The 18,776-nt window shown below is 43.7% G+C and overlaps 1 protein-coding gene across 1 annotated transcript in view; it reads right to left on the reverse strand.

Moving 5' to 3' along the window:
• The window catches only part of CA8 (carbonic anhydrase 8), a gene marked incomplete at its 5' end in the record, with an annotated part of 88,163 nt that overhangs the window by 34,711 nt on the left and 34,676 nt on the right, over positions 1 to 18,776 (reverse strand). The window contains one exon of the mRNA XM_082858331.1: positions 3,224 to 3,319. Coding sequence (XP_082714457.1) covers positions 3,224 to 3,319 — 96 coding nt within the window. The remainder of the gene's footprint in view (positions 1 to 3,223; positions 3,320 to 18,776) is intronic.

Here is an 18,776-nt window from a genome sequence, read left to right on the forward strand (position 1 = left end):
GCCACCTCCCCCAGGGGGTCTCTGTGAACCCCTGGGGTCTGCTCAAGGCCACCACCCTCCCAAGCCTTTGGAGTAGACACTGTGCAGTCTCCCTCAAGATAGGAGTGAGAGCTGTAGCCAGCTCCCAGCTGTCACTTTCAGATGGGTCTTCTACCCCACAAGCCCAAAGCCACCCTCCTCCTCTGAGCGGACTGCCCTCCCCCGTTGCGATCCTGCTCTGCTGGTCACTTACTGACCCACCGATCGTTCTCCGTGCTCATCCCCTCCTGCCGTCACTCCGGAGGACTTCAGCGTCCCTGTGCGCGACCTGTGCCCTCCCTGGCCTGTCTCTTTACCCCTCAGTTCATGCCCGTCAGCTCCCTCCCACCTCAGCAAACCAATCCTGAGAACACACCCTGCATTTGTCTTCACTCTGAAAACTGCAACTCCAAACAAAGACCATTGCCTCTGACCACAAGTGCCCATCCGGCCAGCTCTCTCTTCTTTTCTCTCTCTTCCTGTTCACCGATCACAAGGCGTCACGCCCCTCAGGTCCCTCCTGGCTTCATCCTTTCCCTTCCTGCCTATGCTGAATGACACCTCTTCAACCATTCTCCATTCTCTAATCCCTTTGTCCTCCTAAACCTTATGCTCTGTAACGGATCAATACAACAATTAATTTGTTAGAGGGACTTTCCTGGCAGTCCAGTGGTTAAGACTCCGTGCTTCCATTGCAGGGGGCATGGGTTCGATCCCTGCTCGGGGAACTAAGATCCCACATGCCGCGGGGCACGGCCAGAAAAAAAGAAAATTGCTAGAATTCTCTGCTCCTCTCCCTGGATGATCCGCTGTCCTGTACCATCTGTGATGTCCAATCTCAAGTGGGTCTCCCACAAGGACCGTCAAGTCTATTGTCATTCCCCTCCTGCGCTATCTCAAAACCCAATCCCACACCCATATTTCCTTTGCTCTATAAATAATTTTGCTTTGCATGTCTCAGATAGTACAGGTCATCGGGCATAAACTCCCCTAAATTCCTGGCTTTCTTCACCTAAAAATGTGTGCCGTTTGTGTCCACCCTTTCCTCCTGGCCCTCTATTTCGGAGAAGGGATGGGGCCCGTCCTGTCCAGGGTCAGTCCATCCACCTAAGCTCTCATCCCACGCCTTTCCACCTCCTCTGAGGCTTTTCTACATCAATTATTCCCTTTCTTGCTGGTATGTTTAAACAACATCTGCGCTAGCCCTTTTCGCTCAGAATAAAAACACAGGCGCATCTCGGATCTCAATATGAAACAATCTGAACCTTGCTGTGCACATCACCACTAGTTATCACCCCATCTGTCTTTGAGTCAAGCTTCCTGAAAGGGAAGTCTATCCTCACTGCCTGGACTTCCTCCCCTCCGCTTCTCCCAGCCTCTGGCCTAAGTGCAAGACCCCCGCATGCGGTCCTTTCCTCTCTGCCTCAGCTGACACTCCCCATCAGCCCTTCTTTCCTCCGTGAATGTTTGCTCTATAGTTTCTGCGACTCTGTTCTCTCCCGAGAAAGGCATTTTCACGTAGACAACCTGGATTTTCCCGCCTATGGAAAGTCAGAGCCAGAGTACAAGCTCCCAAGCTTTGCCTGCCTCCAGTAATGAGCTGGTCCCAGGGAACGGCGATGTTTGGTCCCAGGAGACTCGGCTTCCAGTCTAGTGCACTATTACTGCATGTCAGCTGTTCTACACTGAGAAGCAGTAAGTGAAAACATCGTTATCATACTGAATTCCATTCACAAGTATGTACTGAGTACCGCCTCCAAAGATGAAACTAACATGTTCCCTCCCCTCCTACAGATGACTATTTGGTTATTTGTGTTCTTATTTTTATTTTATTCTTATTTTTTCTAATAATGAGACGTTGCCTTCTACTTCTACTGCCTCATGCTGTCAAATCTGGATGCTCTGTTCACTTTCTCAGGTTGCAAAAGATGGACTTTAACAGTTATTATTTTCAATATACTGAAGATTATCAAAATATATTTGTAGTATAATTTGAAACATTTTTCATCAACATTTTGTGATTCCATTCTCCTTATACAATGCAGATATAAAATAGAAGGAATATAGGGCCCTGCCTGTGAAAAACGCATGAAATGAATTGAGAAGATTTATCTTAAAATGTAAGGATTTGTTTTAAATTCCATGACATGTGTTATACTTTAAAAACATGGATTTCAAAATACTAAAAGGCTAAATAAAACTGGAAGGCTACTTTCAAACATCAATAAAGAAATATCTTAGAGGTATTTATAACAGGAAATTGTTGGAATTAATACTATTGAAATATATGCCACCCCGAAAAAAAGAGGTTTCAAAAGGCCCCTTCCTCAGCACTCTTTGGAAAATTAAGTTATTAAGGACCACTAGGTTATCCAAAGGCAGCCTGGAACCACACAGAGTGGACAATGGTTTCTGGCCCTGATTGGTGACATCAAATCCCTGTGTGACTATAAACAATGACGTGGCCCCTTTGGCCCTTGGTTTCTCTTCTCTAAGAGGTGGAAGGGGGAAGCCTACAATTTCCAGGGTCTCCTTCACCTCTCAGTCTTTTATTACATCAAGTAATTACATCAAGACAAAGTTTAAAAGATTCACCTTAGGAACTGAATTAAAATTTTACCTTTGAAAGCATATGGTCCGCTTCTGTACGTGTCACTAAATTCATATAATATGCTTTTCGCCCACCAAAGAGCTCAAATCTAAACTTTACATTGACTATATCCACCAAGGTCTTTGCCGCTCTCATTTTATCAGTGTTTTCTACAAGGCACTTCAAATCATCTTAGAGTGAAAATTATTAATAACGAATAGCTAAAGGAATCTGCTGCATGATTATAGTATTGATTTCTCTTAGATTTTGCAGGAAGGCGAGGTCCAAAAATATTTTCTGAAATTCTTTTTCAATAATAAAATGAACTCTGCCTTCAGGAGACGTTTCCTAACTCCTTTCTCCAAAGACCCTGAATGCCACTCCGAAGAAAAGTTCTAATAAGGCAATGAATCATTTTCTACCAGTGAATATGGCTGCTCATCCTTGACCCAGAGAGATCAAGTTTTCCATTTTTAAAGTATCAGTGCTCTCTGTACAGGTGTTTAATGTCACCTCTAAGTAGTAAAAATGAGAGAGAACAAAAAACCTTTTGCAAAATGAATTAGAAATAAGCATCTCTGCACAATATAGCAATCATAGCAGGAGACCATTTACCTGAACAAACAAGGCAATGATGGCGATTCCACGGGGCTTCCCCACAGCCTCATCGATACTGCCAAACAAGGTGGAGTTCCAGTGTATCAGGTGGAGCTGAGTGAGCAACAGACAGGTAACCTCGTTACTAAACGTACTTCCGCTCAGGAAAACAAAGACGTTATCAACTGCTCCTTGACCATGTCTGTACGGTGTCATATGCAACGAGAGTATCACAAACAGACACAGAGATGACTGGTTTAATACTGGTTCTCTGTATGAATCCCTCCCTTCTCATTTCTGAACAGAAGCAGTGCTGAATGCCACTCAGGTTCTGCTTTTGTCCTCATCAGGAGCACATCTAAGAAGACTAGCAGATTTCACACTGATTTAGCTGCCTTTCCTTAGACGCCATCCCCTCTGGCTCTCAATAAAACAGAACTCCGGTCTGGGCACAAACACCAGAACTCATTCGAAGGATTACCACCTACATACTCAAGTACTGTGTCACCCAGTATTTCCATCAAGGATAATAACAAAACCGGTCTCCAATTCTGTAAGTTCTTTCCACTCTCTAAGAATATGTAGACAGATAGCATCCTATAAAAGGCGCTGCATCTTTTTAAAGCATGGTAACATAATGAATGCTGATGGAGAACTCTAAACGAAAGCCATTTCCTGTCCTGGAGATAAAATTTTACCTGTGAAGGAATGACAAACAATACTCCAGAGGATTCTCCCACTACTAGCCCCGTAAAGCTCTGTAGTCTTCAGGTTTATGCAGAATGTGCACTTGCTCCTACAGTGCTGATAAAACGCTTGCAAGAAGCCAGATTCAATTCCCTGGTTAAAATCAAATGGCCGCTGAGGTTCTCAGTGGAACAGTAGCAAGGTAAACCTTCCGCCTAGAATACTAATCTTCATCACTTTAGCTTTTAATCAAGTTACCATTACTTGCTGCCTGAAAACGGTGACCCACTTAAAAATTAGTTTTAATCCAAAAAGACATACTAAAATTCAATCACCATGTCATTTTAGCATCCATATTAAAATATTAAGGAAAATTATCATGAGGATTGCCATGAACTTTGAAGTTTCTCCCGCTGAATTTGTCCAACTAGAATTCAAGATTATAAAGCTGACCACTAGGGGGAAGTAATGAGGTCCTCTGCCTATAATAGAAACGGTCACCCAGGACAGGTCAGGCTGTGAAAAGCCCACATGAACTTGGATTGTCCAGTAAATGTAACTGGCAAGGCACTGCCTTTAAGAAAGCGATGTTCTATAACCTTTCAGTTAGTAATGAAAGACAGACCAATTTAATCTTTCCTTTTCCGGCTGCAACAATAGCTTTGGAGCCCCAGTGGTACAGATAAGTGTACAGTGGTACAGATAAGAACTGATTGCCTTAATTAAATCAACAAAAAAAGCCCAAGGCTGAAATCTATTTTTATTCCACAAATTGCAAAGTTCAAATCAACATTTTTCTTATTTCTTCTCATAGCAACAGTATGGAGCTTTTTTTTTTTTTTTTTTTTCCTGAAACAAAACAAACCAAAAAAAGTATGTTTGGGGTTTTTTTGTTGTTTTTTTTTGCCACTCCTCCATAATTCAGCAACATCATCACTCACACCTGTTCCTCAAAACCTACTTCACATGTTTTTGTGCTTAAAAAATTGAGGGTCTCCACTCCTTAAGTGTGTGCTGTACATGGCAACTTCGTTTTAAAGAGTACAGTATGGGGGAATTCCCTGGCGGTCCAGTGGTTAGGACTCGGTGCTTCCACTGCTGGGGCCCAGGTTCAATCCCTGGTCGGGGAACTAAGATCCACAAGCCTCGCAGCACACCACTGTACCCCCCCCCCCCCAAAAAAAGAGTACAGTATGGAATACCTGATGGTGGAGAAATATGGCCAACACCACCTGGGCCAGGTGACCAAGGCCAACATCGGCAGTCATCAGACATGTTGATATAGGCACCCTGGACATGATGTGATGAAAAGGACATTTTTCCTGTGTGCTCTTTCTCCCAATAACGCATAACCCCAGTCTAACCCAGAGGGAAACGTCAGACAAATCTCAAGAGAGGGACATTCTACAAAATACCTGACCAGTATTTCGCAAAACTGTCAAGGTCGTCAAAGAACAAAGAAAGCCTGAGACAATGTCACAGCCAAGAGGAGTCTAGGGAAACATGAGAACTAAATGTAAAGTGGTGTCATAGGTGAGATCTTGGAACAGAAAGAGGACATTAGATGAAAATGAAGGAAACTGAATAAAATACTTAGTGTATTGAGATTGGTCCACTAATTATAACCAATGTACCATACTAATGTAAGATGTTAATAACAGGGGAAACTGGGTGTAGGTCAGGTGGGAATTTTCTGTACTATTTTCATAATTTTCCTGTAAATCTAAAACTGTTCTTAAAATATACAGTCTATTTTTTTAAAAAAAAGAAAGAAAGAAAAGAAAAATGAAGGGACATCCTGGCACTTCCACTAACTCAAGATAAAAAGGATAACAGAAGATCGCTATGGCCCTTGTGTGACCAGTACAATAACACAGAACGAAAATAGCAAGAGAATCTCTTGTCTGCTCTACCACCTGGGTCTCACCATCAGCTGATACTCCAGTAAAGAGCAAAAGAGATTCCTCCCTCACACTACACAAGGAACCCACACTTCAGAGGCAACGCTCCAGCCTGGTATTTACTGAGAGACGCCCCTCTCTTGGAGGTGCTTTCTCTCATTAAGACCGAACAAAACATCATCAGAAATCCCCTTTCCAAGCCACTAGAGGATGGTTAATTCAAGGACCAGGCAAATTTCCAACACATTCTGGAAACCAGCTGTAACCGGTAGTGGTCACATAGATGAGCCATCCACGCCCATGGCACACTCCACATGTTTGCTGCCTCTCGGCCTGTGTTCCCTGAGCCCTGCCTCACTCCACCCATGTTAGTTTGCTGCCATAACAAAGTGCCACAGACTAGGTGGCTTAAACCACAGAAGTTTATTTTCTGAAAGTTCTGGAGGCGTGAAGTCCGAGATCGAGGTGTGGGCAGGGTTGGTTTCTCCCGAAGCCTCTCTCCTTGGCTTGCGGACGCCCACCATCTCCCCTGACCTCACATGGTCTTTCCTCTGTGCATGTCTGTGTCCAAATTTCCTTTTCTTATAAGGACACCAGTCATACTGGACAAGGGCCCCCACTAGTGACCTCATTTTCACCAGAGCCTCTGTAAAGATCCTGTCCCCAAACACAGTCACATTCTGCTGTATTAGGAGCTAAGGCTTCAACATATGAATTGGTTGGTAAGGCGGGGCGGCGGGGGGGGGGCGAAATTCAGCGCCTAACACCGTCTATCTCCCCCTTTCCTTTCTCCCCAGCTTAATGAAGTTTTTTCAGGTCTGAGAAGCCTGAATTATTCACATCACCTTCCCGTCTCCCTCAGCCCCTTCTTTATTCCTATTATCTTATATTTTGCCTTATATTAGTGTTGCTTCTGTTTCATAGAGCAAAGCCATAGAGACAGGAAAATCATCAGTGCCTGTGAAGAACTGAGTACTTTGGGGGTAACTAGAGGGCACATAAGACCAGCAGTGACAGGAGAGATGGGGCTGGAAAGTTAGAGGGGTTTGGATGGCACAGAGGTTTAAATTTTATCATAACTGTGCTTTGGGAAACACTAAAGCAATATATTATTGCAGTGAATATTATCATTACTTATGCTGCTTAGGATCAATCAAAATCCCCCTTCAAAGGTTCTTCCGACAGAACGGGGATGGATGGAAGTATTTGGCGTGGGAGGTGAGAAGGTAAGCTAGGTGGCTACCACGAAAGTTCCAACAGAAGATTATGATACAGGTGTGCGATGATTAACTTTGTGTGTCAACATGGCTAGGCTATGGTGCCCAGTTGTTTGGTCAAACATCAGTCTAGATGTTGCTTTGAAGGTATTTTTTAGCTGTGGTAACATTTAAATCAGTCGACTGAGCAAAGCAGATTACCCTCCATTATGTGGGTGGGCCTCATCCAATCAGTTGAAGGAGAAGGAATTCTACCTCCGGAGTGAAAAAATCCTACCTGCATTTCCAGCCTCTGACCTGCCCTGCATACTTCAGATTTGCCAGTTCCTTAAAATAAATCTTAACTCTCCTCTCTCTGTCTCAGAATATACATATACTGTTTCTCCTGAGAACTCTAATACAGGTTGTACAAACAAACAAAAAGTGTGTGACGAGAAAAAAAGTGTGGAGATGAACGGAGGTTTAAATCTGAACAAGATTAGAAGCAACAGGAATAAAGACAAAGGGCTCTAACAATTAATGTGACAGTGTTTGCAATTTGTTCTTCTAAGACTAAACATGGCTCCTCTGGCAAAGGGTCGAGGACAAAATGATCTACTGATGCTCAAAAAGAACATATTAGAACGTCTGCTTACATTTATTTTTATCCAATGTCTTTTCATTTCAATTTTCCTATGCTACACAAAATAGATTATATATTATATATATAATACACATAGCACATCTATAATACATATTAGTGCATGAATTAATTTAGTAATAAATATGAACATAGAAGACATGTGCTCTGAAATTTGTCTGGGCACAAATGGATTTGAACGGAAAGGCATCTGATAGTAAGGATATGGTTTAGATAATGATGACGCAGCCCATGGAGTCCCAGGGAGGCTTAGCAGAGGTCCAAGCAGACAGTTATCTGCCGAGGGCACATGGGAGACTCATTTCCAAGTCTAACAGTGCAGACACGCTCTGGGGCGGGGCAGGTCTACGGCAGAGGGCAGAGCGGCAAGAGGCAACACTGCACTTGTGCGACTCTAGTGCTAACTTCTTAGAGGCAACAGTTCTCATAAAAGGCTTCTGAGCTGGGAGCCACCAGCCTTAGACGCTTGTTTCAGCTCCTAGCTCTGCGAACCTCACAAGCCACCACCTCTTGGAGCATGCCTCCCTATACCGTAAGGAGCGCTACGCCTTAAAGCTCGGCTTCTTCACACCTTCTCTGTCCTCCCGTTGGGCTCTCTTTACCCCCATATTCCTATCACATTTCGCCCTCCTTAGCTTTAGTTACACATGACCCACAAAGGCAGAGAAGCAGTGTGATGCCTTGGAGGGCGGCAAGCAGCTTTCCAGTTTGCAGTGCAGCCCAAGGTCATCAACACTGCTCGTTTCTAAGGAGGACAAGGGTTGGAGGGTGTGCTGACTCCATCCGCTGCCTCGACTCAGAGGGGCCCCTCTGCTCAGCCAGCTCACTCCTCCGATGACACAGGCAGGACTTGGCCTCACGAAGGTCTCTGGAGCCTAGACCTTCTTTGCCTGCAAACACACGGGACAGCAGGTGGCAGAGGGCTTGCCTCTTGCAGTCTGAACCCAAACTCCTACCAAGCTTGCCAACAAGAACAGCTGAACAACAGATGATTCTTCCTCAGCGGAAGCGAGGGGCAGCTCCCCACCCGCTCAGTGACTCTTCCTCGAGAAGCAAAATGTTCTGTCTGTCTCCCAAACTGGGGTATCAGAGCAGGAAGCCCACAGTTAAAGCTGAGTCTTTCCTCACCTCTTACCATTCTTCCTCCACCCCACCCACGAAGGCCTCCGTGCACGTGGCCTCATGTGTTAACAGTGTACGTTATTACAGAGACATAAAAGAGCAAAGACCCATTATTACTCTGTCAGCATCACGACCCTCACTCCTTCCTATTAAAAAAAATCTGACCCTAGGATAACAACGGTAAAGCAACCTTTTACAGTTTTAGAGAAAATCTTTGCTCTTTTGCTGAAGGGCTCCCAAATTCCAATTTCCTGCCATTGATTATGCCGCTACACCATGAGTACCTGCGAAACGTTCATCTTAATGTACTTAACTCACAGCAATAGATAAATGTGTCCAAAGTTATGAAACTGTGACAAGCCATAGCCTTATAATCATTTATTTGTCACCGAGAAAAAATAAGTTTGAACAGTTCGTGGCAGCCTAACAGAAAGCTATCGTCAAGATAAATGAGGTTTATTATTAACACAAATAACACAACCGCATTAGAGTACAAAAGAATGAATCATGAGGAATGGAAAAAGCCGTAAAAACTGGAAAGGCAATTATGACTCACACGTTTCTCTCCCCAGCCCTGTACTCACACAGGTTCTGTGTCTTCTATCTTCAAATGCTTAATGGACATTTCCTTTCAAGTGGCTTCGAGCCACTTCAAGCTGAGTATTTCCAGAACTGACAACCATTCCCTTCAAAGGCACCATCTCACTGTTTTCTTCATGGAGCCCCCAACCCCCCGGGGACCCCCACCCCTTTATCTCCAACTCACCAAGGCTTTGCTGACCCCTAATCATTTGCATTTCAAAGCTCAACCAATCTCTCTCTCACACTGCTCTCACCGTATTTCTCTGTTCAAAATCTCTAACTTCCTTCATTGCCCGCCCATACAGGGCTTAAACTTCTCCAACCCCATCCTTCCCCAACTATCCCCAAATACTCAAATCAAGTGGGACTCCTGACTCCTCACAACACCCTCCCCGTCCCGTTTCTGTTCAACTCACTTGGAATGCTGTTCCCCCTGTCTTGCCACTTACCCAAATTCTACCCACCCTCCGAGGCCTCGACAGGCATCTGATAGACAGATAGATTGGAGCTGGAGATAGAGATAACATGAACCAACAGATACGAAGGGTAAGGGATAACGGGTCTCTGTCCTAAACCACTAACCAAAAGTAGGATGAGTCCAGTTTTAGGTGTTGAAAGTTACATCATTACAATCAAACTGGGTCCCATCAGTAAGAGATGCAGAACCAGAATTGCCTGGAGAAGCAGGGGCTCGAGGTGCAGACTGCAGACATCCCTAGATACCCAGAGAGACAGCCTTATAAGGTCAGCTCACCCAGGGGTCAAGTCCCAGAAGAGACCAACGGAAGGGTAAGGACTGAGCTTTGGGTAAGGGGGAGATGAGGGAAAGGGGACTATCAAATACGCAGGAGGAACCCAGAAAATTCCAAAGTCCTGTTAGGACCAACGAGAAAAGACTTTCTGGAAGAAAGCGTGGTTAGCAGAGTCAAGGCTCTACCACAACAAAGCGACAACAGCTACAAAAAAAAAAAAAAAGAAAAGAAAGAAAAGAAGGACAGAAAGAGACTTTGGACTGATGTCTTTAAGATAATTGAGAAGGCGGCTGCAATACAATGAAAGGAGCAGAGGCAGAGTGTAAAGACATCAGGATGAACAAGTGGGGCAGGGCCAGCTCAGCCTAGAAGGTGGGCAGTGAGCATCAGAAAGGCTAAGGGATTTTTTTTTTAAATAAGAAGAATCAGTTTGCCTGAGTTTAAGAAAAATTCACCTTTCACTTGTAGTATTCCTTTTTTTTAAATTGAAGTATAGTTGATTTACAATGTTAATTTCTACTGTACAGCAAAAATGATTCAGTTATACACATATATATACATTCTTTTTCATATTCTTTTCCATTATGGTTTATCACAGGATATTGAATACAGTTCCCTGTGCTCTACAGCAGGACCATGCTGTTTATCCATCCTATATACAATAGTTTGCATCCGCTAATCCCAAACTCCCACTGCATCCCTCCCCCCCTCCCCCTTGGCAACCACAAGTCTGCTCTCTCTGTGAGTCTGTTTCTGTTTCGTAAATAAGTTCATTTGTGTCGTCTTTTAGATTCCACATGTGTCCCCTTTAACTTGTAATATTCTTTTAATCTACTTTTAATGGGCAAAAGTAAAACCTGAAAGAATCACAGGCTGCTCTAAGCGCTGAAAAATCAGAAGTATTCGATGCACCTATGACAACAGGTGTAACTGAACCTGAAAACCATTTTTCTGAAAACTGCAGTCATCAAGACCCTTCCTCTGAGCTAGGCCACAATTCAACACAGAGTCACAGAAGAAAAGGGGTCACCAAGAGCACGTCCTGGTTTTTGTGCCATGACTTAACTGCTTTCCTCGGTCCCAAAGAGTCAACCGTGAGAGTTGTAGCAGATCTCCCACTAGATTTTGAGTTTCCGGGGCCGAGTTTCTCACCCGGCTATTTCTCACCCTATCACACCCAAAATATCCATTCTCAGCGCACTGGGAAAGAGCTACAAAATTAGAAAAGGAAAAAGAAAGGTTCACGTCTCGACTACACTTAGGATACTGAGGGTTGAAAGAAGGAAGACATTAAGTATTGGAATTTTTAAGACAAGAAGACTGGAAGTGAAACGTCTGAGTAACAAAATGGGAGCTTTGAAAACCAGCAGAGAAAGCACCCCTCTCTCCATATCCACTCCTAACTGTGCGGAGCAGCCATCCATCTGCAGATAAACTGAGATTTAGTGTATATTATTTTCAGGTGCCGTGGCACTTAAGATGCCATCGTCAATATATCATGCCGCTGTGATTCAGAAAAGGACATTCAAGGTGTAGACATAGAACAGTGACAAAGCGCTGTACAGCAAGGAATGGAAAATAAATTATTTGGAACTCTACCTCTAACTGTCGCCTACTTGTCACATTTGCCTAAACTTAATGATGTACTTTCTGATATCGGAAAAAGAGAAATAGGAGGCTGTGCTGGAGCATTTCAGGGCAACTTCATCTATTAACATATTAATATCAAAAGCTACTTATATGTTCTTAGGGTTCAGAATCCTCAATTTGAAAAGGCACTAGTAAATCAACTACGCTTCAATTTTTTTTTAATTTTAGAAAAAGAAAAGGCACTAGTTTCATGTAATTTATGAAAACACTTTTTCCAAAGCAGAATGATTTCTTTCCTCTTTGCTAATTTCCTTTTGTTTACCTCGATTTTGCTGCCTTCTTAGGAGCAGGGCATCGCAGTGTGGTTAGGGTTCTTTTCCCAAAAAACAAAGCTGCCTTTAGGAAATTCACTATGGAAGGTTGGAAAAGGCTCACTGGAGCGAATCGAAGAAAAAATACATCATTTTGAAATATTTTATATTTAATGTAAGATCAGAAGCAGTTAAAACTGATTCACTGACATTGGTTTCTTGGTTTGCCAGGAAATATCCTCTGTCTTATTTGTGGGTTATGGCTGCAATTAAGTCACTATAACTTAAATCCTCTATATTTCATGTGTCATTCTATAAAATAAAGAAGGTAAAGAGACTGTCAAAGGGTCTTGGTGTTATAGAATGTAAGTCATCTAGAGACTGCATCTGTTATTCGATCCCCCTCTGCCCCCAAATGAGAACCACATTTGACAACAGAGCTCTAAAATAATCAAGGCATTCATCAAAACATTTACTGAGCACCGATAACATCTAGGGTTTTAGTGTGCACTGCTTTCAACACTGGAAATACAAAGACCTCCAATAGTTTTATAAAAGAATCCAGGGCGTGAATAAATAAAAACATGAAATTGATAGTTCAACAGAAGAAAAAATGAGCACAAAGGGTCTGCGGGCCCTGTAACTGACAGAGGATGCTCTGAGTCTGTGTATTTATTTAACGAGCACTGGTACTACCTGCTCTGCCAGGCGCTGTTCCTAAAAAACATCACCTCGCTCAGCCCTCACTATCATCTTTACGATGGTAGATGCCATGACTGCCGCCAGCCCTGCATCTTTTTTTTTTAATATATAAATTTATCTTATCTTTATTTATTTTTGGCTGCATTGGGTCTTTGTTGCTGCATGCCGGCTTTCTCTAGTTGTGGCGAGCAGGGGCTACTCTTCGTTGTGGTGCAGGGCTTCTCATCGCGGTGGCTTCTCTTGTTGCGGAGCACGGGCTCTAGGCACACGGGCTTCAGTAGTTGTGGCACAAGGGCTCAGTAGTTGTGGCTCGCGGGCTTAGTTGCTCCGCCGCATGTGGGTCTTCCCGGACCAGGGCTCGAACCTCTGTCCCCTGCATTGGCAGGTGGATGCTTAACCACTGCGCCACCAGGGAAACCCCAGTCCCGCATCTCAATGAGAAGGGAACGGAGGCACAGAGGGGGAAGTAGCCTGTCCAGGGTTGCACAGCTGACGAGTGACAGAGCCAGACCTGGTCCCGGGCGGCTTGGCTCTGTCGCCTCTGGGCCGCCTCTCTCCTCCAAAGAGGGAGGGTAGAAGACTGAGCAGGTTAGAACTCTCAGCGTGATTGTTCACAGCACACGCGGAGGAACGACCAACAACGTCCTCTGGAGAGACAAGGAAACCCAGGGAAGAGGAATGGAGAACGTACGACCCAAGAAATGGCTAGAATCCAGCCAGGCTGTGCCCAAGGCCAAGAGCACACCCAGTGTGAATGAATGCTCTTTTCTCACTACAAGCTCCTAGGAAAATTATCTGAGCCCCCGGGGGTCTCAGCTGTAAAAGAGAGATCAGACCACCTAACGTGTAAAGCCGTTACCAGGACAAGGGATCTTACTTGGAAAGTTCCTGGTAAATAGCAAGTGAGTGCTGGCTAGAGCCAATTTACGGTCAAGAGAAGCGGGAGGTGCCGGGGAGAGTGGGCAGGGCTGTATTTAAACAGCTCGATCTTTGAAAACGGAGGTGTGTTCATCTACCTGCTGTCTGGTTATTTTCTCATTATGCTGCCTGAGCTCACTGTTTATTTTCTTTCTTTTTCTTTTTTAACAATTTTATTGGAGTATAATTGCTTTACAGTGGTGTGTTCATTGCTGCTGTATAACGAAGTGAATCAGCTATACATATACATATATCCCCACATCCCCTCCCCCTTGCGTCTCCCTCCCACCCTGCCTATCCCACCCCTCTAGGTTTATTTTCTTAAGGTTTAACGATAACTAATAATGTTTCCATTATAGAAAGCCAGATCACCAAAGTCAGTCAGCCGTTCAAAGGCCTCCAGGAAGTAGGCTGATAGATGGGGGAAAGGTGGGATGGGGCAGGAGGGAGGGGCTGTGAAACAGGGGAATCGGTGCCCTGCCCGCGGTGCTTAAACTCCCAAATTTAAAAAGCACAGTGCGAGGCTTCCCTGGTGGCGCAGTGGTTGAGAGTCCGCCTGCCGATGCAGGGGACGCGGGTTCGTGCCTCGGTCTGGGAGGATCCCACATGCCGCGGAGCAGCTGGGCCCGTGAGCCATGGCCGCTGAGCCTGCGCGTCCGGAGCCTGTGCTCCGCAACGGGAGAGGCCACAACAGTGAGAGGCCCGCGTACCGCAAAAAAACAAAACAAAACAAAAAAAACAGTGCCAACGGAATCCAGCCGTAATCCAGCCCCAAAGGCGACCGGTTTGCAGCCCCTCGGGAACATCGTTAATATTCCAACAGCAAGGTCTCCTGCCTGGAAGTGAAAATAAAACCATCGGAAAGGGAACTGTCTCTGCTTCCCGCCAGGACATCCTGCCAATCTCCCCTCCTTCCTCCCAAGGCAACGCTTGAGTCAACACCTGCCTCTGCTCTGTTCTTCCCTGGCCCCGCGAGGGGCCTTGCCCCATCAGTTCTGCGGCCAGACGCCTCCCTCTCTAATTAGCTCCTTGTCATCACCATTTAAATATGTGCATCATTTAAATATGTGCATCATTTAAATACGTTCAGATTTTTCTCATCCTTAAAAAACAAACACTTCCCTGACCGCAAATCCTTCCTACTACTTTCTCTTCACAGCAGACTTTTTCAAACACTTGGCTATGCTCCCCATTGACACTTCCTCCCTGCCCATTTCCTCCACGATCCACTGAAATCCATCTCTCCTCCTATCACTGTAGTGAAACTGCTCTCGCCAAGTTCACCAGAACCTTCTTCTAACTCACATCTCTGGCTTGGGCTGACTTGACGGCTCTACAGCATCTGAGACCCGCCTGTTCTCGAACTGCCCCTCCCGGTGCGTGCCTTGCACCATGCTCTGTGGGTTTCCACCTCCTCAATACCAGTTTCATCTCAGGCCTCTCTACTGGTTTGCTTCCCCTGACACCCCCCGAGGGGTGGTACCATCGGGGCTTCATCCTCTCATCTCTTCTCTTCTCATTAAGCATACTCTTGCTGGGTGACCCCATGTCTTCAATTGTCACCTAGATGCCCATGATTCCAAAGTCAACATCTTTAACCAAATCTCTGTCCTGAGTCTAGATCCTTCTACTAAACTGCCTACTGAAATATTTTATAGTTAGCATTTCAAAACTGAAGTCCCTCCACCATCCCTCAGACCTCTGTCCCCCTCTTTGTTCCTAGCTCTGTTAATGGACCCAAGCCCAAAACCTCTTCTGTCCTCTTCTTCCCTTACAAACAAACAAGAACTATGTCCTGCAACTTCTACCACTAAGAAATATAGCCACGTGAATGTGATGAAAAAATTTTAAAATATTTCTTTATTAGAGAACTTGGAGAGCTTGTTCTAATGTCACTGCTCAAAGTCCTTGACCCTCGCTAGAGCATTAATTTAGAGGTGTGTTCAGAACAGAACCAGACCAAGGAGTTGAAAAGGCCTTAGTGAAAGCTAGTGTTCACACTAAAAAATAAGAGCGACAACCAGGCAAAGAACATTCTATTAATTCTCAGAAATCTACAAAATTGAAGAAATGATAGGCAACTTTAACAGAAAAGAAATTCTGTAAGTGTATTTATAGAAATTCACATGTAAAGTTGATTCATACAAAGAGTTTTACAAAATCAAAAAAAAAAAAAAAAGAAAGAAAAAAGAACTATGTGCTGACGTTTTCTACCTCCTTACCATCTCCCAAACGCATCCACTCGGCTTCCACCCACGAGCAATTCCTTACTTTAGATATCCACGATCTATTGCTAGAATTACGTCCCAGGTCTCTTAACTAGCCTCCATGCCTCCAAGACTGGCTTTTCAAATTCATTGCAGGCTCCACCTTGCAATTATGTCATACTGTCCACCTGGGAAAGTTCATCAGAGGCTTCTCCCTGTCCATAGGGCACAGTCCTCGCAATGCGCTAAAAGAATATGTCTTTCTATAACCTTTGAAAGTGTGGCAAATTTGGCTTATTATGAATTAACTGTTTCAGGTGAGTTGGTGATAAAAATTATAGTAATAAGGTCTTTTTAGTAGTAAGAACACATAGAAAGCAATCTTAATTGTATTTAAAATTCAGAACTATTTCATTTCTCTGTGAAATACCACTGTCAATTTTCACCCTCCAACTTTATTATATACCTAGGACATTGCCTCACAACCTAATTTTCAGAAACAATATTTTTTAATCCAATTACAATATTCAAAAGATTACGATTTATAATAAAATGCATTTATCTGAAAATGTTGAAGAAAATCCATTTTAACCCTCACTGTGCCTGGAAAGGTACCTGTCTGTGGACACAGCATACGCAGAGGCTTTCTAGATAATGGCAGTTATCTAGAGCAAAAATGAGGACCATTTTATTAGAAATATGAGAAGGCACATATTGTAGAGGGAAAACAATGGTAGTTGGTCTGGGTCTCAGCCATTACCAACGTAACCTTGGGCAACTTATTTAATGCCTCTTGACCTGATTATTTCACCTGAAAAACAGACATAACATCTACCTCTAAGGGATGTTTTAATGATTAAATAAGATATGGCACGTACCTGGCACACGGATGGCCTTCAAAAGTGTTAACACTGTCCCCACAATTCCCTGGAACTGCAGTAAAATGAATCTTGCATTAATCCCATGGCTATGAGAAAATGCAAGGGACAGAAAACTTTCCAACAATATAAACATCTTGCATCTTCGAATTATTGTGAGAAGAGTGAACTTTGACAGGCTACACAACTAGATGAGAACACAGGAAGGCGGCCCTAATCTTATGGACAAAAAGTTCTGTAAAGATTGACACCTATGCTTTTTCCCACAAAGTGCTTCCTTATTTATATAAGTTTTGTTATTAACTTTAAAATCATAACGAATTAATCCAACTCACTTGTTGCTCAAGACAGTTGCACAAAGAACCATTCTTTAGCAAACTCACCATAAACCACGTCACTTCTCAGTGCTAATTAAAGGGGACCGTGCTTCCCAGGGCTTTGTGCAAAACTTTCCTGCCAACACAGGAGCAAGGGCTCTAGGGAACCAAGTATGAATCAAATTATTTTAAAGGACATTCTAGAAAATTGGATTTTGACTTATTACTGACCTAAAACACAGAGTCCAAGTTTCTTTTCAATGCTGTGATAAGGTAAAGTATCAATTTCCTTGATTGATGTGGAACTTGTACCAAAACAGCTCAGGGCAAAAAAGGTCAGCTAGGAACAGGAAAAACATCAGTGGGTGTGCACCAGAAAAGCACAATTCAGATAGGAAACTTCACCTTCATTTACATGGCAATACACTGTAATTCTGTACAGCTCATTCTGACATAGGGGGACAAGCATTTCTAGAACAAGATGATTACGTATTGCACATAATCCAAAATGTATTATCAGCAATGCTGAAGTGCTTTAGATGCTCAGAGGGCAGATATGGGAACACCAATTAGGAAATGAGGACTTCGCTTACGCCCAATCTTGCCTACCCCTGGGCCTGCCTCTCCAGGACTTGGGGGAGTCTCTGTTTTACAACACTCCTGATTCCCCTGGTCCATGTAGTCACTGTTGTCTAACCAGTACATACGCTCCACTACTCAAAGCCTTTATCATCTTGGCTATCCAAAACTGTCCTCCAAAACCCTATGCAAATGCAAATAATAGAAACAAAATCATTGTTTTCTAGAAGTTTTAATTACTGATAGCATACGTGTTTTAGAGAAATGAAATATATTAAAGAACAAAACTCTGTTTTCATGTGTATATATACTCATTGAGATGGGTCCCTTAGAAAAGCAAGAGCCTTTCTTGCTCTAAAGCAACATAGCTGGACTTCCCTGGTGGTGCAGTAGTTAAGAATCCGCCTGCCAATGCAGGGGACAGGGGTTTGAGCCCTGGTCCAGGAAGACCCCACAGGCCGCGGAGCAACTAAGCCCGTGCACCACAACTACTGAGCCTGCGCTCTAGAGCCCGCGAGCCACAACTACTGAAGCCCGCGTGCCACAACTACTGAAGCCTGTGTGCCTAGAACCAAGAGAAGTCACTGCAGTGAGAAGCCCGCGCACCGCAATGAAGAGTAGCCCCCACTCACCGCAACTACAGAAAGCCCGCGCACAGCAACGAAAACCCAACACAGCCAAAAATAAATACAATTAAATCTTAAAATAAATAAAGCAACATAACTCGGAAGATAATTTTGCATCTAAAATTATTATAGAGGTATACAGTTGTTTTATTATCTTTGCTTTTATATAACACAGTACTAGATATTTTTAATGAATTTGCTATTAAGCCTTTAACAGGAATAAAAGTTCAATAAAAACGTGTTTCTCTGGGAAAATGGGAAAGCTTTATACTTGAGCACTTCATAGCCCATTTCCAATAAGGCATTGTGATGGAGACACACGTAAGGACTAGCAACTCCGTACCAAGGCGGACATTCAGCTCATAATGGCAGCCCTACTGAAAACACACGGGTATAAAAAGGTAAATTAAAGCGAGAAAAATATAATCACTATAGAAAACAGTTATTGAGCACTTACTAATTTAGTTACCCTGAAACTAAAAAGCCTGGTACATTTTCAAAATAATTCCAGAAGAGTTATCTTGTACAGCAAAAAGCCACTT

The sequence above is a fragment of the Leucopleurus acutus genome, assembly GCF_964270905.1.
Source record: "Leucopleurus acutus genome assembly, chromosome: 17".
Classification (NCBI taxonomy): domain Eukaryota; kingdom Metazoa; phylum Chordata; class Mammalia; order Artiodactyla; family Delphinidae; genus Leucopleurus; species Leucopleurus acutus.